A 21,873-nucleotide genomic window follows, 5' to 3' on the forward strand; every position below is an offset into this window, starting at 1 on the left:
GAGAACCAATAAAAATTAAACATTACCAAATAAATATAATTTAAAGAAATATGGAGCTAAAAATAACACAAATAACGTCAATCAGATATAGAAAATGTTTTATTTTACATGACGTGATCACATGAAAGGAGAACTATAAGCACAATTAGCACTAAACTACATTTTGATAGGTATGGTACAAGACAGCTTTGGATTGAGTCCCTTCATTTTTTGTCAAACTGTCTTTGGATTTCATTTCTAACCAAAAGCTAACCCCTGAGTTAATGCATAAATTAGTTTTTGCATAATCTGCCCAGGTTTGGACAGCAGTGATAGGCTGTGAGTGTTGGATGCAGCTTACCTCACAGCCTTTTATTAGTACCTTTCAGTATTGTACAGATATACTAGAGAGACTGTAGCCAAAGACAAAACTCTTGCACAAAAAATTACTCCAATAAACCTGTAGTAGTTATGGTGCTTAAAGTGTCCCTTCAAATATTAGCGGCTGTGATGTATCTTTCTCTAGTCAGGGAAAACAAGACTACAAAAAAGGCAGAGAGATAATTATTGTCCAGAACAAAGTCAAGACCAAGGTGATGCTATGTTGACCTCATTCTTCTTTCTCTTCACCATGGGTAATGATGTGCACAAGGTTTTTGTAGTTTAAATTTCCAGTAACATCGGGTGGAAAAGCTGTAAACATCTGATCAACCTATTGAAAAAAAAGAAAATGTGAACTTGCATATAGAGGTCTACATTTCTACATCTCTAGAAAGACTAACACGGTGCTGTATTGTCATAGTGTAGAGGTCACTCCAGTCTGATGCTGATGTGTTTGCAGTGAAACCAGCATTCCAGCAAAACAGACAAGGATTCCCCTGCTTGATAAAGAGTCCCCAAGCTCAGCCAATCACTTTACAGAGAGGCAGAGCTAGGCAGGATCAGAGCGTTGGTGCTACAATAGTGTAACATCCATGGAAATCTAGGAATGGTGTCACTGAAATGCTGAGCAAGAGGTAAATATATAATAGCCCCTAAAGCAAATGAATATATGATTTACTGCTTTAGGAGCTCTAATAGCTAAAGTTTACCCTACCATGACAAGTTTACAGAGTTATTTACAGACAGTATATATAGGAATGTGACAATTTAAAATTCAAGGCTTAGAATTTTGACATTTTACTTTGTTAGGCCTATTTTCTACTGAACTCTAGTGGAGAATATTATGAGGGCATTTCACTAGAAACCAGGGTAGGTGTCATGCTTGTAAAAGACTTACTCGTGAACTCGTGGAATATTAAGTAGGCAACGTGCTAAACAAAACACTCACTGTAGAGACATATAAAAGCCTGGAATAAAGGTAAGAGGTCAAGGGAAAATTAAAATGTAGAGAGATCGCATTGCTTTATCTCCTTTTTCATATTTTTCCTTTTTTCGTATTTACATTCAGGAAATGCTTACTGGAGAGTGTTTCATTTAATGCTAGTAAGTTGTTAAGATGCCCACAGTAAAAATACTGATGTCTAAATATTTGTATCAAATCTTGGACTAATATAATTCATTATTCAAGCTGTTTAGTAATTCTTCTAGATGGCCATTTGACTTAATACTTGATACTATAGGCCTCAAGCTAACTTTAGCTTAAAGGGACACTGTAGACACCCAGACTAGTGATGTACCGAACGGTTCGCTGGCGAATAGTTCCTGGCGAACATAGCGTGTACACGTTCGCCACGGCGGGCGAACACATGCGCGGTTCGATCCGCCCCCTATTCGTCATCATTGAGTAAACTTTGACCCTCACAGTCAGCAGACACATTCCAGCCAATCCTGGACAGCATCCATTTTAGATTCATTTGGAAGCTGCATACATTTTTATTTTATTTATTTATTTATTTATTTTAAATTCTTTATTTTTGTAGTGCATGGCGGTATAACAAATGAGCATGTGGTACCCCAACGGCATTCCTCATGCTTTTCAAGTAACAATTGTAACAATAGGGTATATGTTAATACCCTAGTCTGCGCGGAGCCCTCCATGGGTGAAGATGGATTAATTTTTTTTTGCGCTCGTTTTTTTTATTTTTAAGTTCGACGGGTATAATGGCTTTTTATTTGGCCTTTATTGGGGCGGAAAAATGAAGATTTTAGAAAAAAGAAGACGTTGAATAGTAAGTTGAATTTTACTTTACAGGGTAGTAATTTTATTCCCCCCTCACTATTTTTTAGGGTGAGGGGGGATAGGTAGGGGCTTTTTTATTTGGGTGTGTGACTAGGGGCTTGGGGACCCCTAGTCACCTTTGATGGGGGAGGGGGGGATTTCCATTTAGGGCCCCCACCCGCCACTCAGGGGGGGAGGACAGTAGGTCCCCCTTCTTATTGTAACTTAGGACCCCCACCTGCCGCTCAGGGGTGGGGGTGGGGGGAGGACAGTAGGTCCCCCCCCATTATTCTTTTATAGGGCCCCCACCCGCAGCTCAGGAGCCATGTTACTCTTTATATAGAGGGAGCCATGTTTACACTGTATATAGAGAGGAGCCATGTTTACACTGTATATAGAGGGAGCCATGTTACTCTGTATATAGAGAGGAGCCATGTTTACACTGTATATAGAGGGGGGGCATGTTACTCTGTATATAGAGGGAGCCATGTTATTCTGTATATAGAGGGAGCCATGTTTACACGGTATATAGAGGGAAGCCATGTTACTCTGTATATAGAGAGGAGCCATGTTTACACTGTATATAGAGGGAGCCATGTTACTCTGTATATAGAGAGAGCCATGTTACTCTGTATATAGAGGGAGCCATGTTACACTGTATATAGAGGGGAGCCATGTTATTCTGTATATAGAGGGAGCCATGTTTACACTGTATATAGAGGGAAGCCATGTTACTCTGTATATAGAGGGAGCCATGTTACTCTGTATATAGAGGGGAGCCATGTTACTCTGTATATAGAGAGAAGCCATGTTTACACTGTATATAGAGGGAGCTATGTTACTCTGTATATAGAGAGGAGCCATGTTTACACTGTATATAGAGGGGAGCCATGTTACTTGGTATATAGAGGGAGCCATGTTATTCTGTATATAGAGGGAGCCATGTTTACACGGTATATAGAGGGAAGCCATGTTACTCTGTATATAGAGGGAGCCATGTTATTCTGTATATAGAGGGAGCCATGTTTACACGGTATATAGAGGGAAGCCATGTTACTCTGTATATAGAGAGGAGCCATGTTTACACGGTATATAGAGGGAGCCATGTTTACACGGTATATAGAGGGAAGCCATGTTACTCTGTATATAGAGGGAGCCATGTTACTCTGTATATAGAGGGAGCCATGTTATTCTGTATATAGAGGGAGCCATGTTTACACGGTATATAGAGGGAAGCCGTGTTACTCTGTATATAGAGAGGAACCATGTTTACACTGTATATAGAGGGAGCCATGTTACTCTGTATATAGAGAGGAGCCATGTTTACACTGTATATAGAGGGGAACCATGTTACTCTGTATATAGAGGGGAGCCATGTTACACTGTATATAGAGGGAGCCATGTTACTCTGTATATAGAGGGAACCATGTTTACTCTGTATATAGAGGGAGCCATGTTACTATCTGAGGTGGTTACCTATGATTGGCCCTGGCATGTTTGTTAGTCTGGCCTGCATGGTTGTCTGGCATGAATAAAAGTAGCATGTTTCAACTATATTAGTAGTTAGACTAGTTTGCACTAAAACATGTGCAAATGGGGAGTTTGCGGTTGTGCAAATGGACTGTTTGCGGTTGTTTGCGGTGCGTTAAACGGGGAGTTTGGTCTGTCACTGTGAAGCGGGCGTAACCCTTACACTACCTGATCGATACAACATCATACCTGATGTTTTAAAGCACGTTATTCCAAACAATTTAGGAATGTTAGGTGATTTATGCCCTGTATGGATTAAAACCAGACTCTGCATCAACTATGTAATTTTCCATGGGAGTTTTGCCATGGATCCCCCTCCGGCATGCCACAGTCCAGGTGTTAGTCCCCTTGAAACAACTTTTCCATCACTATTGTGGCCAGAAAGAGTCCTTGTGGGTTTTAAAAATCGCCTGCCCATTGAAGTCTATGGCGGTTCGCCCGGTTCGCCCGTTCGCGAACATTTGCGGAAGTTCGCGTTCGCCGTTCGCGGACTGAAAATTTTATGTTCGTGACATCACTAACCCAGAACACTTCAACCCATTAAAGTGGTCTGGGTGCCACCTCCCATCACCCTTAACCCTGAGAGTGTACTTATTGCAGTCTTTAGCATTTGCAATAATTACCTTGCAGGGTTAAGTCCTCCTCTAGTGGCTGTCTTCCAGACAGCCACTAGAGGGACTTACAGCTTTTTAGACGACTTTTGGTCATCTAAACGACGCTGGATGACCTCCAGCATCGCTGGAATCCTCATAGGAAAGCATTGAATAATGCTTTCCAATGGGGAGATCCTAATGCGAGCGTGGACATTGCCGTGCATGTGCATTAGGTCTCCCCCCCCATCAAGGACATCGGCGCTGGACCCAGGTAAGTGGCAGAAGGGGTTATTAACCCCTTCTGCACCACGGGGGTGGATCTTGACAGAAGGGGAAACTATAGTGCCAGGAAAATGATTTTGTTTTCCTGGCACTATAGTTTCCCTTTAATGAAGCTGTTTATGACCATTTAAACATCTACACACAGTGTTATTCACTTAAGAGGAAATTAAAAGTGAACTGAAAGTGATTTCGGTATTTATCACCCAAAGTAGCCAAACTGGAAGCATATATGACTTATACAATTTTCCAACTTAGCTATTTCAACCTTAAAGGGACACAATAGGCATCAAACAACTTTAGCTTAAGGAAGCAGTGTTGGTGTATAGATAATGCCCCTGCAGTTTCACTGCTCAATTTTCTGACATTTATGAGTTAAATCACTTTTGTTTCTGTCTATGGAGCCCTAGCCATACCTCCCCTGACTGTGATTAAAAAAAGCCTGCATGACAAAATGGTTTCATTGTCAATCAGATGTTAACTTTCTGTACAAGTTTGTATCATCTGTTCTGTAAATTGGACTTTTATCATACAAAGCAAGCTCCTGAAGGGTCTAGAAGTCTATCAGCAGAACAGGTGATAAGAAATTGTAAATTAAACTTAATGTGTGAAATGAAGTGTAAATGTTAGATCTGTCTCTACAAGAAGTGTTTAGGAAGACTATGGAAGTCACATGCAGGGATGTTTGACAAGAGCTGCATAAACAAAGTGATTCAACTCCTAAATTTATTAAGATAAAGTTGTCTTTTTGCCCATATTAACCCTTTAAGCAAAGTAGAGTAAATTAAGTCTTACCTCTTCCTTTGTAAATCTTTCTGCTTGAGTCATAAGCATTTCTCTAATGCTAAAAAAAAATAATTAAAAAAATTAAAATAATTAAAAGTTACAATTTAGCCTTAAGAGATATTAACAAGAATGCAATTTACAATGAGAAAACTTACTAATCTGATTTTAGAAGTCCACTACCTTCAGGATCAAACACTTTGAAAGCATTTAATATGGTTTCTTCTGGATCAGCTCCTGAAAGACAATACATACATGAGTCATGGTTAGAACATTTTACAACGGGAATTGTATTTTTTTTAAAAAAAATTATATTCTTTATTTTTATTGTGCGTGAGGTAACATAACAGCAGACGATGCCACAACAGCATGGTACAGGCTCAGTAACGCAACATTTTCACATTTATGGCATTGAGTTGTAGGCACATTTTTATATTTATGTGAGGAAGGTCAAGCTAGGTACATACATGCGGGTATCATGTGAGTGACTATGATGTATCGTAATAAAGTGTAAATGTTAGATGCATGGCTTGTCTGGTGGATGTTAGATAGCTAGCTTAAGGTAGGCACTGAGGCGGCATGCTGTGTGTTCTGAGAGTCGTGATGCGCCTATTGTAGGTGAGATACGACAGAATTGGTAATTAATTAAATCTTTAACTTACTTGCACATATGTTTTAGTTGAATTATTGTTAGCATGTGAACACTTTAAACTGGAAATGAAAATAACTAGAAATGAAAATAACTAGAAATGAACATAACTAGCAATGGAACTAAGGTCCCCCTTAATTGTCCAGGTGGGCTGCTCAGCCGATGCCCCTCGGTGGAGGACTGCAGAAGTGTGATCGCCAAAGGGACCCTCCCGTTCTGGGTTCTTGTTGTTCATTCCGAACACACGTTGCGGCGGACCTCAGCTAGTGGAGTGCGGGGCAATTCTGCATCAGTAGAGGTCCACCGTGTCTTCGTTATTTTTGTCAGCATCCGGAGCGGTGAGTGGCGTTGTGCATTCCATGGCTGTCTGGCTCGACCCGGTTGGCTGTTGGGTACATGGAGGGTTTGCAGCTGGCGCTTTGCTCTGGTGCGTGGAATCCTCTCTTGTGTTTGCCTGTAGGCGGAGGGCATTTTATTCTGCGGCACCATCTTGGAGCACTATGTGGTTGAGGGGTAAGTCGCTTGTGGCGGGGTTGCTTGGGTTTTTCGTTGCTCAGGTGTGCGCACGTTTTTTCCAGCCATTCCCGGTTCTCCAGCTTTGCCCAGAATGCTTCAAAAATGGCGTTTATCCTGGCCGAGTAGTCCGGCACCTCTGTGTGCCACTCTGGTGTGCATGTGGCGTCCGCCATTTTGTGGTTCTTTGTGTCTGGGTGCCGTCCTTGCTGGCGTGCAGTTTGTGTTCGCCGCGGCCCAGTTGCTTCAGGGCGGTGGACCGGGATTACCCCCACCGGTCCTGGGGGGGGGGGGGACTGACTTTCTGTGTCTCCGCTACCCCGGTGCCGGGTCGGAGAGAGCGGCCGCCTCTCTCCAACTCCATCCCCAGTGGGCCGCAGAGTGTCTTCACAGGGCCAGAAATGCTTCTGTCTGATATCAAACGATGCGCCTTGGTGCTCCCTGCCTGGGTAAAGCACCTCGGCATGTTTTCAAGCTTTGGTTGGGTTTTTATTGCTGTATTTGCGGCTCGTGTGGCAGGAGCTGCTCCAGCGTGCGACCTGTCCGCTTGCCATTCAGGCGCCGCCCCCGGGAATTGTATTTTTAAGTAAATTTTACACTGAATTAGAAAATAACTCCAATTTATTTATTTAGTATTATGAAACACATATATACATAGGATACATTTGCTGTTTGGGGATCCTTAAAAAATAAAATGGGTACGTAGTCCCTGTTCCCTTAACCCTGCAAAGGTAATTATTGCAGTTTATAATAAATAATAAACTGCAATAATTACCTTTGAGGGATAACCACCTCTAGTGGCTGTCTACCATACATACACCTCTAGTGGCCAGTCTACCAGACAGCCACTAAGGGACTTCCGTGGCCTTTGGCGACTTTTGACGACTATAGTTTCCCTTTTAGTACAAACCGTTGTGTTAACCTGTTCATTAGCAGGAATACACAAAAGACAAGACATCACCCACTGAGACTGGAAGGAATGCATTTTTGCTTACTGCAGAGGAAATTTGTCATTACAGTGAGATAAATAAAGATATGGAATGCTCTACCCAAAGAGCTTGCCTTATCAGATTATGTAGATTAAAAAAAAAAAAAAAGCTTGGATGTTTTTTGGAAAAAAAAATATTCAAGTATATAATTAACATTTATTTTAACAGGTTGTTGATCCAAGGAGAAATCGGATTGCTACTATAAAGTTTAGGAATTTATTTTTCATCTTTATGCAGTTTAATTGGCCATTGCTTAAAATGTTTTTGTTTTTGTTTGCCTTTTTGAAAATCTACAACATAATAAGATATGTTTTAATGGTTGAACTCGCTTGACTTGCATCTTTTTTCAACTGAGATTGCTATGTAACTATGTAATTAACTTGAATTTACAATTTTTTTTAGTACTTTTTATTCAGTCATGCATGCTTTATATAAATATTGGAAGATACGTTTTAGAGATAATGTGCCATATGACCCAATGAATTCAGTTTTAGAAACAATATATCTTAGCCAATTAATTCAATTTTAAAAACTATATGATATCACAGTTATGAAATCAGTTTTACGTTTAATATGTTATCTCAACCAATGTATTCAGTCCAAAACAAGGATTAAACTGATATAGCTATTGTCAAATGGGTATTTCACCTATGACTATATATGAAGAGATGGTGTCAGGAGATCCCAGGTATGTTTAAAGTGAAACCATGTTGACTACTTAAGTGATAGGTCCAGGTGACTAGTGGTACTATAAACATTACAGGGCTTTGTACTGGTATTGGTGCTTTGGCCATGCTTTTAAGTTAACTCTGTTATTGTATATTACAGTTGTTAAATTATGGTATACATGATGCACAATCATAGAGTGACCTTGAAAGTGACCTTCAGGTACTGAGCACTACCTTATAGATGGGAAAAGGTTATGATCCTTGATGAGTTTACAGTATGTCCAAAGTAGGAAGAATAAAGTTATTTTGTGAAAATATCCCTACCCAATGTGCCATGGTTCAGAGTTAACTAATTATACAATCATTAAGTCTAAATTGTAAAAAATAGTTAGAAAAACATTTCTGTAGCAGTTCATTTCACCAAGGCGTACCTTTCAACTTCTCACCAAACATTGTCAGAAATACAGTAAAGTTAATTGGTCCTGAAGCTTCATTTAACATCTCGTCCAGTTCCTCATTTTTCACATTCAAGCGACCTTTGGAAAGACAATATTGTGTCAAGAGCTATTCTTAGTTTGGCCTGCACTCTTTTACTTTTTGTTAAATTATCATTCGGTATATTTTGAAATCCTCCTAGACCAGGGGTAAGCAACCTTTGGCACTCCAGATGTTGTGGACTACATCTCCTCTGATGTTTCACCAGGATTAACCCCTTAATGACCAAGCTTCTGGAATAAAAGGGAATCATGACATGTTACACATGTCATGTGTCCTTAAGGGGTTAATGCTGTAAAAGCATTATGGGAAATGTAGTCCTCAACATCTGGAGTGCTGAAAGTTGTCTACTCCTGTCCTCGAGTATGATAGACTGAAATTAACTTTAGTCACTAAATCACGAACATTCAATGAATGGACCTCTGGCTTACATAGAACTATGGCTCCCATGACACTTGGTCACCCACTTGAATCACTTTTGTCCCACATTTTCCATGTGGCTATGGTGCTTGCATTGTTCCTTTTATAAAATAACCAGGAGTTTAAAACACCACTGACTGAAAGACACCTGAGTGATAAACTGATGCCGACTACTAAGCTGTCTCTTACAATCATGGAGGAAGGGGGGACTACATCATATGGGAGAAATTATTTGGAGAGGTACGCTGTTTCCTTTCTCAGACATATGCTCTAAAGATAACCTTTTCAATTGCGAATTTATTACAAATCCATCACTTCCTTAACAACCAAAATTCAAGAGGGAATTCACCCAGTCCCAGTGGTGTCCACTTTCTCTCCATTAGCATCCAAACATGTCTTAGTCAGAAGTGGCATGCTATAAGATCTCTCAGCCTGTTATAAGATTTTTGCCCCATAAATATCCTGAGCCACACACCTATCAGACTAGAAGGGCTCTGGAACTGGGGAGGGCTATATTGGAGGAGGACTGGGAAGAGGTTGCCACCATGTAGAAAGGGATCACACACTGCCACTCTCATTGCAATACAAGTCCTGGTCATGTATCAATAAACCCTTCTCTAACAAACTATTTAATTCCCCTACTTTAACCCTTTGTGTCACTATACTCTACTCCCTCTAGCATGTAAACTCATTGAGCAGGGCCCTCAACCCCCTCTGTTCCTGTACGTCCAGTGGTCTGATCTCAATTATGTGTCTGTTAGTCCACCAATTGTACAGTGCTACGGAATTTGTTAGCGCTATATAAATAATAAAATAATAATAATAATAATATGTATAAAGAACTCTTATAAAAAAAAATGTTTCTGGTCTCATCTGATTCTGTACAGCTGAGTTTTATGGAGGATGTGGTTGAGCCTCCAGCAGCAGATCCTCTCATCACTTGGGATCAGTAAAACTGCTGAATAAGCGAACATTGGCCATGTTGCAGCTGGTACCAGCCTATTGGCAGCCCTATTCACACTGTTGTCATGGTTCTGGCATAAAACCTTTTTCATCCATCCATCTCCAATTTGATTAGAAGGGGGGTAGGGCTTGGCTGTTAACTGAGCAGGATGCATGTTGCATGGGGTTCCTTTAAAGAAACCCACCAAAACCGTTTAAAATTTATACTTTCAGCCTTAAATCAAGATCCCCATTTCTCTTCTGTTCTGAGAACACTATCCCCTTGTTTTGGACAGCGTTGTACGTACGTTTCTCTCCCCTCTGGACCGGCAGGGTTATACCGGTCCTCACCAACTGGAATGTTCAGTTATCAACTAGAATCTTTACTTTGGGTGCTCTGCAGGCTGAAAATGTGCAAAATCCTCAGCACCTCAAGATCACAGCTACCCATGACGCATCAAAACTATCGGCAAAGGAGACACTAAAAGGGTGGAAAGAGCCTTTTATTCATAGCATTTAATGATATCTCTAGAGAAAAAGGTGACTGAAGGATTAGACAAAAGTCCAATCCTAAAGACACAGAAATAGGACTAGATGGGCAACAAAATGGGCATAACCCAAAGCGATAAATGAAAAGAAAATCCCCAAAAGTTAAAGGTTGCTGGAGAGGAGAAAGAATCCGACCTCCAACCCACGTTAACCAGAGGTGTGCCCATACAACATAGTATATGGCTCAATGTGCCATGGTAAACCATAGAAAAAGTATGTATGAATAAAACAAAAAAACTTTAATAAATCGTTACATAAAGGTAAACAGACAAGAATAAAAACTGTAAAATACAGTGCTATCCTCTGAGGGTCTAGGTTGTAGATGGGGTCTAGATGCTATTATGCAGATTATTGCAGGAGAGCTTTGAGCAACTTTCTAGTGTAGAAATAATAATAGTAATACGGATAGTATAGGGATAAACCCAATTTTCAGGTAGAGAGTTGCTCCTCAAGGTAGTGGAGACAGAGACAGTACGGGATATCTACTAATAGGTAGAGTGCAACTTACAAGGACAGGTGCTGCCAGTAGTGGGGGCAACCCTGAAATAATATATGAGACACGAAGTATATGTCTCAAAGTTGAATGCGCCTATAGGGGCCTCTAAATCTAAGCTGTATCCTTAAACATGATATCCCACACGCAGTCGGGTCAGATATAGAAGGCAACCCTAGATTAATACTATGTTAATATATCAGTTAACTTTTAATCTAGAGTGCATACAGTCTAACACCTGAAAAGCATATACTTGTGGCCACAGTGGCAATAGTAGACCAACTAACTGGTAGGTATAGTAGATGACAAAACCGTATAGGATGGTCAGGCAAAGGCGACAACTCAAAAATATATACATATGCAAGGTTTAAATTAAATTAAATCAAATTAAACTCTTGGTAAAGGAGTGTCAAGTTCCTTATACCTGTCCGAAGCTTTTGATAAAGGCGCCACATAGCGCCGAAACGCGCGTCAGCAAGGACGCCAGACTTTAGGCTGTACTAATTCATGATGCCACTTTTAGGCTCTTAGTTAGCCGTTTTTACCTCATTTATTTAGTTTTTTGTTCCACGTTTTGGGGTTTTTTCCTCTCATGGGTTTGGGGTACATGATGGACTGTCTAGTCAGTCCTTATTTGGCATGATCGATTTACAAGCAGTTGTATCTATAGTCAGGGGAGTTATGAGACAGGAGATTTAGGGATTCTACTAGCCTGTTTACCTAAGGTGAACCTCTATCTATTTCTAAGCTAAACCTTATTTACTCTCACTTTAGAGCCACTTACTACAAAGGTGGCTTTCTAGGTACCACTAACTGTTTGCCCATACTAGCCACTCTGTACCAAGGTGGTCTTTAGGGCATGAGTAGCTGACTGTTTATAACCTTCGGACAGGTATAAGGAACTTGACACTCCTTTACCAAGAGTTTAATTTGATTTAATTTAATTTAAACCTTGCATATGTATATATTTTTGAGTTGTCGCCTTTGCCTGACCATCCTATACGGTTTTGTCATCTACTATACCTACCAGTTAGTTGGTCTACTATTGCCACTGTGGCCACAAGTATATGCTTTTCAGGTGTTAGACTGTATGCACTCTAGATTAAAAGTTAACTGATATATTAACATAGTATTAATCTAGGGTTGCCTTCTATATCTGACCCGACTGCGTGTGGGATAGCATGTTTAAGGATACAGCTTAGATTTAGAGGCCCCTATAGGCGCATTCAACTTTGAGACATATACTTCGTGTCTCATATATTATTTCAGGGTTGCCCCCACTACTGGCAGCACCTGTCCTTGTAAGTTGCACTCTACCTATTAGTAGATATCCCGTACTGTCTCTGTCTCCACTACCTTGAGGAGCAACTCTCTACCTGAAAATTGGGTTTATCCCTATACTATCCGTATTACTATTATTATTTCTACACTAGAAAGTTGCTCAAAGCTCTCCTGCAATAATCTGCATAATAGCATCTAGACCCCATCTACAACCTAGACCCTCAGAGGATAGCACTGTATTTTACAGTTTTTATTCTTGTCTGTTTACCTTTATGTAACGATTTATTAAAGTTTTTTTGTTTTATTCATACATACTTTTTCTATGGTTTACCATGGCACATTGAGCCATATACTATGTTGTATGGGCACACCTCTGGTTAACGTGGGTTGGAGGTCGGATTCTTTCTCCTCTCCAGCAACCTTTAACTTTTGGGGATTTTCTTTTCATTTAATGATATCTCTGCTGCTGCTTGAAGGAGACTCAAGGAGCGGGTACCAGACCAGAATCCAGTGGTGCTTTGGTCCCTTGTTCCCTTCCCAGACAAGGACCAAATTGGGTGCAACCCCAGGATGCAGTCCACAACCTGGGGAAGCTCTGAATAAGGAATTTTTGGGAACATTGCCCTGCGCACATGGTGTAGTGGGAAGGTTGGACAGTGCCTGCTGGTTCACTGATACTTGTGTGGGATGGGGATCTGAGAGTGCAAATGTGCTTGTTTGACTGATCTCACTTGGGTCTGCCAATTTTTTAAATGCATTCAATACACATTCCCTTGCCTAGGCTTAGGCTGATATATTGCTATGTCATGCAAATTGTTTTACTAATTAACTCAGACAGCAGTATTTCAGTTATTTTTTCTTTTGTTTGCGTTATTGTTTGAGTTTACAAGTCTAGTACCTGTTGAACTGTTGAAGATTCTGTTTCTAGGCCAAATGCAACATAGCCTTTCAGATTCTTAGTAGAAGTATAGCAAACACAGGCCTGATATACAGCTTATTTTAGTTTATACTATTGATTATTTACTATCTAAAATTGTGCATGTTTTTCGACATGTGTACCGTATCCAAAATTGAATCCACTTTGACTTTGTCCTATGGTGACATGTTTATATCTGCCTGAATCGATGTCGATGAACTACAAGAATGTAAAACTAAAATAAATAAATACATGTTTAGGAGATATGTGTCACTCACACCTGCTCAGCCAATCACCACGCTGAGTGAGAGGAGACTGACTAACACAGCACTGTAAAGACTGACAAAGGCAAGCAGAATGCAGATTGACAGAATAAAGAGAAGGACATTCAAACACTAGGATGGACAGGAGACTGGAATATATATATATATATATATATATATATATATATATATATATACAGTATAGAGGCAGATGCATTAGAGAGGAGATTACGTGGATAAGGTTTTAACCCCTTAAGGACACATGATATGTGTGACATGTCATGATTCCTTTTTATTCCAGAAGTTTGGTCCTTAAGGGGTTAAAGGGAAGTAGGAATGGGGATGAAACAAGAGGCTGGAAGAGCAGAGAGTCTCTTATAAAATCTTAATTAAAATAAAGGTTGTGCACAGATTTTAAAGCTTTATGCACACTATGCAGACTTATTTTAGTGCTCAATCTAGAAACAAATCCATTCCAATGTTGTATGCAAGACTGGGTAATAAAGAAGTTATTTTTATCTGTTCTTAATGGATCGAACAACTGTATTCCTTCTGATGATAATAAGAATGGTAAATTACTCTAAAATGATCACACGGATCATGTTTCCAAATTCATGTATGTATAGACATTCGGCATTTAGGACATGCCATCTGTGGAATTCCTGCAATGCGTATATGAGCAGAGAATGATTTGTTCCCATCAAGTCTATGGCTCTACGGATAGGCTTGTGAATGCACTCTCCCGGACATTTGGAGATATCTCTGTATGAACATACATTAATCCACCCTTCTTCTAACTGTAACACTATACAGTCGCCTTATGTGAAAACTAAAAGTGTGTACTCTGAAACCAGAATTTTTTTTTAACTTTGTTTAAGCTGTGAAATAACTCATTTGAAGCCTTTTCATATATCAGATATCATTTTAAATTATGTTTAAATATCACACCCAAAATATTTTAAAATCGGATATTTTCCTTCATTACTTCTGTTATTTCACTAGAAACATATTGGGTACAGGCTTATACGTGAGATTATGAAGCTGGAGATGGATTTTGATTCATTGGCTTATTGTCAGTCTTGTACTATACTCTGAGAATGTCCAAGCATTGTTCTGGTGTGTGTCTACATTTACTTACCCAAAGTAAAATGGCACGTTCCCTGTAAAAAGATGGCCATATACTCATCACTCCACATACACACATTTCCAACTCCCACATTCACTTGGCGCTTACTCTCCTGTATATTTCTCAATCATAGTAAGATGCCCCACAGCTGTGCCAGGTCTGTAGAGAGCTGTTTTTGCCTAGATCAGTCCCATCTCTATTTGTTACCAGTCTGCCCTTCTAATTGGCGAAGCCAGTTTTGGTGTGCCTTCTTTTTGCTTTAGTTTGCTGCCTGAGCCAACAACTAATTTATAAGGAATCTCTTATCTGCATTACGTACATACATTTCTATATTTTAACATGACCACAGTGCACTGTGTTGTGCCCCCACACCCAAATTTCTACATGCCAATTTGCTCAGGAGAGATAAGTAAGTATTACTCTGACAGTAAGTATAGATCGATGGTCTAATGGCCTTAGGAGTGATACCAAAAACCTCCAGGTATTTAAATATGCACAGGGATTTGGGATAGTGTGCAATTAACTTTTTTGTTTTTTATTGCATTGGGCCTGATATGTACTATGGTCATTGACGGCACACAGTAGTGGGAGTTTGAGATCAGCACTTATTTTTGTAAATAAATAGAAGGTTAACACAACCTGTGAAGCTTTTTTTTTACCTAGTACAAAGTAATTTGTATACAAAGTCATTTTATCCATTCCAATAGTTCTAATTTTATAATCTGAATTGATTAATTAAAATACACATTTTTAACAGTCTAATATAATGTGTATGCAATTTAATAACCCACCTAATGCGGCAAAGGTGTCTCTGAGATCGTTCTTGTCAATGAATCCATCTCTGTTCTGATCCATAATGGTAAATGCCTGTATGAAATACAATGGTAAGTTACCTGGATGTTGGTTATTACCTACAGCAATTCTCATTATACCTATTTGTCAATTATGTATAGTTTTGAAAATGATAATTTGATACTTTGTTATATATTTAAACGATAACAAGAATGCACTTAATATGAAAGCAATTTACGTGCTGCAGAATTTAATATAAATGTATAACTCAATAGTAACACGGCTGTTGCGTAGTATTTTGTTAACCTTAGTGGCATAATAGTTACTCTAACCCACAGCATTTTTGGTCCCATTATGTTATCAATTAAGCATGGGTTATTTACCTCCTTGAACTCCTGGATCTGTGTTTGCTCAAACATGGAGAATACATTGGAGTTTGCACCTTCTGCTCTCTTCTTGGCTTTCTTGGGAGACTTGGTAATGGAAAATATGTGATTAGTCCAGCAGGACATAATACAGAGTTACAGTTACACCATATTCTACAAATCATTTCTGATTTGCATAACATTCTTTCACTATGATGCTTTAACATCTGGTCATTATTTTGGTCATCTCAATAAATTCAAATTTTCAAACTATAGTCACAACTTGGCTATTTTAGCCTTAAATTTGCAATTTGCATTTCAGCTCACTGCATCTCACTGTTTAATCAATTACCGTACATTACTTCTACTGTGTTACTAAATCTTTTACTACTTTATATTATTATTATTGCCATTTATATAGCGCCAACAGATTCCGTAGCGCTTTACAATATTATTAGAGGGGGGATTTAACTATAAATAGGATAATTACAAGAGGACCCTGCTCAAACGAGCTTACAGTCTATATATCTATCTCAATAAGCCAAGTATGCATTTAATCAACCTCTGACAAATGTTAATCTAATAATTAAGGCTATGGTAGAAAACTGCAATTAATAAAACTGAAAGGTTTGTAAATGGAAAGGGTTGGTCATTTGTTTTAATAACCAGTAATAGCACGATACTTTGGTACAATGAAAATGCATTGATTCTGGAAGATAGTGTCTCTTTTACATATAGTATTACAATACACCTGTATTATTCTATAGAGTCTATTCATCAGGTGTATTCTACTTTACACTAGATTCTACTCTAAGATGTTGAGATTGATCCTGAATTGGAAACTGATGGGATGTTCCTATTGCAAGAATCCCTGCATAAAGATAAAAAAAAAAATGCAAACCAAAGACAGGACATATGCATCAAGCAGCCATTACTCACGTCTTATTCATTAAAGAAAATAAATGGATACCAGCTCTGTTCACCTTTCATTCTTTAATATTTCAAGAAAAGCGATGATATTACATTATTATTATTTTTCATTGAATCACTAGATCTCACAAATTCATAATTCATACAGCAAGCTATGATAAGGCCAGAATTCCATGGGAGAACCAGTTCATGAGTTCATGAAAGAGGAAGAGAGAGTGTGTCTGCTATACAATGTAAATTGTATTTGTTAACAAACATTAAAAGTTAAAACAGTGAGTGTGTAGCTAGAGATTATAAACTAGCCTTTAGTCTATGTAAACGCCTAAATAAACAGTTCAGTTCTTTCAATGGTAATTAGGTCAGTTTCACCTAACGCTGTATACAATCACTTCAAGACTACAAGGATATATGTAACACGTTAAAAGGATGAGTGTTTTACTTTAACTATGATGCTCTGCCCACCAATCTACTCTGGAGAGATCTTTTTGAGAAAAGTTTCTATTCCATAAAATACATTCATTTATGCATTTTGTCTATAATGGTCTATAGTTACTGTGTGTTGAGTTTACTGTTTCAGAATGAATCTACTTCAAAATATCTCCTGTTGTATTAAATGTTATATGCAGTTGGGTCAGTTATATTTATCTTTATATACATTTTTTACCCACAGACCTCCAGTTTTACAAGTCTGACTAAGGGGTTTATTCACTAAACAGATTGTAACTAATTGACAACCAAACATTTGGGCTAAAATATACGAACTGTGACTATTGGGGCGTTGAAGCATTTTTCCAGATCACCTGTTTTTTCCCTAATTTTACCATATGAATTTAAATTTGTTATAATTCAAAGTATAGAGAATGAACCAGAGAGGTTTTCTTTATTTACATATTCTTAACAGAATCTCTAGATGTAATTAAAGTACAGTGCCAAGGATTTCCAAGAAAAGAGCACACACATGTGGCTAGGGGGAGTAAGAGATACACAAAGTGGCATGGTGGGCAGAAAGAGACAACGGGACTGGGGGAGAAAGAGACACAGAGAGGGAATGAGAGTAAATAAGAGATACATAAAGGGTCTGAAAAGAGTAAGAGAGACAGGGGGTTAAAAAAAACACAGATTTGGGTGTAGGACACAGAAAAGAGGGATATGATACACTAAAGGGGGTAAGATGTTCAAAAGAGGTGATAAAAAAAACCAACACAAAAGGGGGTAAGAACCTCAACCTGTGGGTAAAAATAGACAGGTGTAGCCTGGCGGGGAGATGCCTTGACAACCCGAGTGACCTGACTCGCAGATCATGCCCTACACTATACTCATAGTTTTAATGTTACACAAGTTTATTGTTTAATCTGTGTGCTCCTTTTTTTTCACCCATTACTGTCTAATTGACAGGCCATTGACCTTAAGCCCATCAACCCTAAACATCCCCCCTACTCACCCTCCAAGCTGCCATTTACACTAGCAGGGTTTTTTAGACTCTGTAGCTCTCATGGCAGTCCCTACCTATTTCTACCCTCTGTAGTACACAGAGGCAAATGGTGCTCCAAGTCCTTAAGCAACCTTTTATGCAACTCCCATCACCCTAGGGCATGAGAAGCAAAAGTCACAATCAACTGTACTATGCTTAGTAACCACTATAAATGTCACAGTTCCAATCTTTAATGTTTATCTACACTGTGTGCAATGCTGTGACAATGTCTCTGTTTGCACCAACTGCTTTGGTTTCTCTATATTATTTACAAAAAATAAATGAGGTAGACCATAACGAGAGTTCTAAGCTCACGCGTATATCGTTACCGAAATACTCATGTTCACCTCCTGTGCATGTAATGCTAGGTTATACACATGTATACCTCATTTATTTTTTGTAAATAATATAGAGAAACCAAAGCAGTTGGTGCAAACAGAGACATTGTCACAGCATTGCACACAGTGTAGATAAACATTAAAGATTGGAACTGTGACATTTATAGTGGTTACTAAGCATAGTACAGTTGATTGTGACTTTTACTATGACAACTCTTTGGCATGTCACCGTTTGTCTTCTGCCTCAATAAAACAAGGACTGACAAAACAAAAACAAATACACAGGTGAAGATGCATTTTTTTAGGGGGGGTGGGGGGATGCATCTCCACCTGTGTGACCTAAAATCCTTGCACTGGCCCTGCTTGTCATGTTCTTCTACAGGGCTGATGGCAGAGCATTGTCAGAGTAGGAGTTATATAACAACTGAGTATTTACCTGTGATCACCTGTGTTCTACTAACTCTACCGTGAAGGTTTTCCATTACAATTTTAAATGGTCCAGTTTATCATTAATCACCAACTTTAAATTAGATTTAGTTGCTTTAAGAATTATGCTAAAACATAACTGTAGCTGAGATATTCAGATATTATTTGTACATAAATGCTGGTGAATATTAGTACCTGTATATTTGTATCAATAAATGCTCTATATTTCTTACAAATGGTGAAATTAATATTCTCAGGCTGAGCTATAGCAGGCAGTGATGGCTAACCTTCTAGCTAGTTTTGGTTATTTTGGCCACAAATTTACTTTTCGGTCCTGTGTAAAACAACCAAGCGTTACATTACATTGCAGCTTAAGATAGTTACACAAAATGAGACCAAACTATATTTTATTTCAAACTTGCCTCATCAACCAAGATTATTTCCAGGAAAAAAAACATTTATAATGTATAAGTTTGATATAGTCAGGGTCACGTGTAATAAATGTTAATTACGGGGCATGATAGAATAGATAGAGAGCAAAAGCAACTATTAACATATACAGTCTTTTTTTACATTGTTTTACAGAGGATTTTTTACATTGAAGTTGAGTACCACATGATGGTGATACACAGCACAAGGATGGCAAATACTCAAGAGCATTTCACATGAAATTAAATTTTTATCACATAAGCAATCCTAATGGAATTTTAGGTTTATAGCACAGCTACTAGTAGATTTCCCCTCATCACACATTAAACAGACATTTTGACAGAGTGGGTACATTCATTCTCTCAACTGAAATGTAGAGTTATGAATATGGTGAATACAGAGTGTAATGGAAGTCATTCATGCACTTTGATCTTTTCAGTCATGGTCCTCAGACAAAGTTTCAGCACTGAAGAATCTCTCCTAATAACTATAACAGAGATCAAAACTGGTGCTTTCACTTTTGTTGGACTATAACTCCCATCTTGCAGCCTGGGTCTTGAAGAGAATCATGGGATATGTAGTCCAACACAATCTGGGGTGTGGAGTTAAGCACTTCTGGATTAGAACAGAATTTCAGCTTTGAACTGGGACATAGTCTCCTATTAGACTGATATGTCAAAATGTATTTTGTCTTGTATTCCCAAGCTACTGCAAACTCAAATTGTACCACATTACGGACTATGTTGGAGTTTACAAGAATAAATAAACATCATATAGCTTATTTTATACAGAGATTGTATACAGAAAATCAATGCTGCGTGGGCAAAGTAAAATCATTGCTGCCTTTCAGGATGCACCTTGTATAATTCTCCTTAATAAAATAGGTAGCATATAAAGTTTCTAAAAGAATGCTAATATAAGTCTACAATGATTGCAACAGTCATTTGAAAAGGGAAATGTATGTACATCCATCCCAACCACTATGAACAATACATTGTAACATTCAGACATCAGTTTTATATTCCATCCCATATGCTACATGAATAAAAATATAATAAAGCACTTATCAAACCCCTGTATATTGTGATCCACCCTCCTTAAATTGTGCATCCACCCTCCCTTTTATTTTTAATATTCTTGTTCCTTTTGTAATTATTCTAACACACTTTAAATGTTAGACCTTGACATCTCTCATTCCTGTTTGCTTATATCGTTTTGTCTGAATTGTAAATAACTCTGGGATACATTGGTGCATTATAAAAATATATATAAATATATATAATAATCCCACTAGACTTTACTTACCATTGTTGAGTTGCTTTGTGTGATGTTAAAGACAGTGAAATTCCAAGGCCAGATCCCAGGGCACTGCTCGGCCAGACAATAAATACCCCCCAAACCAGTTATAAATAAACTCATGCCCACTTTTGGCAGTGGAGGGTAGGTTACCTCCAGCCTTTCCCTTGTCTTTAGTCTTGACACATTGTTGTGAAGTCTGATGATATGTGAGACAAAAGAAATTCTGAAGGTTACAGAAACCCAATGCTTCTCCGAGGGCCCCAACCCATATGTGATCTTATTTAAAGTAACAATACAGCAGCAGATGGTCAGAGCACTACAAATAACAATTGCTGGTGGATCTAAAGATGTAATAGTACTCGAAAGGACATGTAATATTGCAACTTGTTAACTCTGTGCCATAACTCTTTATTTACTATTATGCATTTTAACTATTCATAGCAATTTCACTGGAAGACAGGGATTTATGAACGCAAATGCATACTTAACCCTTTAAGGACATATATATATTCATAAAAGACTTGAGGTTCCAGGATTAATAAAATTGAATTTATCAGCTGTTTGGATTGTCACCCAGGAGACATCTGGATATAGATTTATTATAAGGTCACTCTTGGCCAAGTAATCATTACAGGTCAGTGTACTTACTACACTGCCAAAAGTCTATGGGCACCATTCCCTTTTTTATTTTCTGTCAAAGACAATTTGACAAAACGAGCACTTTCCTGCGACTGCCACATTTGATTAAATCTGTAAAACCTGAATGATGTGATAGGCTGAGAGCTCTGATGGGGGGGAGGGGGAGGGGCGGGAGTAGGTTGTAAATTTCACACCGTCAAGTCCCTTGAAAAGAGGTTGGGCTCTGGATGCTGAGAAGAGTTCTGATTTTTGACAAACTACTTCAAAATGGTTTGACGAAAAATAGAGTACAATGCTTATCTTTAGAAAGCATATCAGACTCCTGGCAGCATAATCATTACACAGAGCTGTAACAATATTGTTGCATAGAATATTTCAAGTCAATGCTTGGTCTCGCTATGAGCATTGCTTCTTCTACAACAAAGGATCTTTGAACCATCAAAAAAAAGTAATTATTAAATTATTATACCTTAAAGGAACATTATAGGGTTAGAAACACAAATATGCATTCCTGATCCTATAGTATTAAAATTGCTATCTAGGCCCCCTGGTTCC

General features: G+C 38.5%; 1 protein-coding gene across 1 annotated transcript; it reads right to left on the minus strand.

Moving 5' to 3' along the window:
* Window positions 1–81: 81 nt before the first annotated feature.
* MYL2 (myosin light chain 2) lies at window positions 82–20,793 on the minus strand. Its single transcript, XM_063454228.1, has 7 exons — window positions 20,686–20,793; window positions 15,805–15,894; window positions 15,421–15,496; window positions 8,576–8,680; window positions 5,484–5,562; window positions 5,338–5,386; window positions 82–691 (listed from the first exon to the last, which is right to left on the minus strand). Exons 1-7 carry the CDS (start codon window positions 20,686–20,688, stop codon window positions 590–592), a joined length of 504 nt encoding a protein of 167 aa, XP_063310298.1. The 5' UTR covers window positions 20,689–20,793; the 3' UTR covers window positions 82–589.
* Between the last annotated feature and the right edge of the window lie 1,080 nt (window positions 20,794–21,873).

This window comes from Pelobates fuscus, chromosome 5 (assembly GCF_036172605.1).
Source record: "Pelobates fuscus isolate aPelFus1 chromosome 5, aPelFus1.pri, whole genome shotgun sequence".
Classification (NCBI taxonomy): domain Eukaryota; kingdom Metazoa; phylum Chordata; class Amphibia; order Anura; family Pelobatidae; genus Pelobates; species Pelobates fuscus.

Excerpts from the sequence above, each read along its gene's own strand:
- MYL2 (XM_063454228.1), bottom strand. Across the intron at positions 5,563-8,575 it reads GTTTGGTGAGAAGTTGAAAG|GAGCTGATCCAGAAGAAACC; the intron begins GTACGCCTTGGT and ends ATTGTCTTTCAG. Across the intron at positions 692-5,337 it reads AAAGATTTACAAAGGAAGAG|GTTGATCAGATGTTTACAGC; the intron begins GTAAGACTTAAT and ends TTTTTTCAATAG.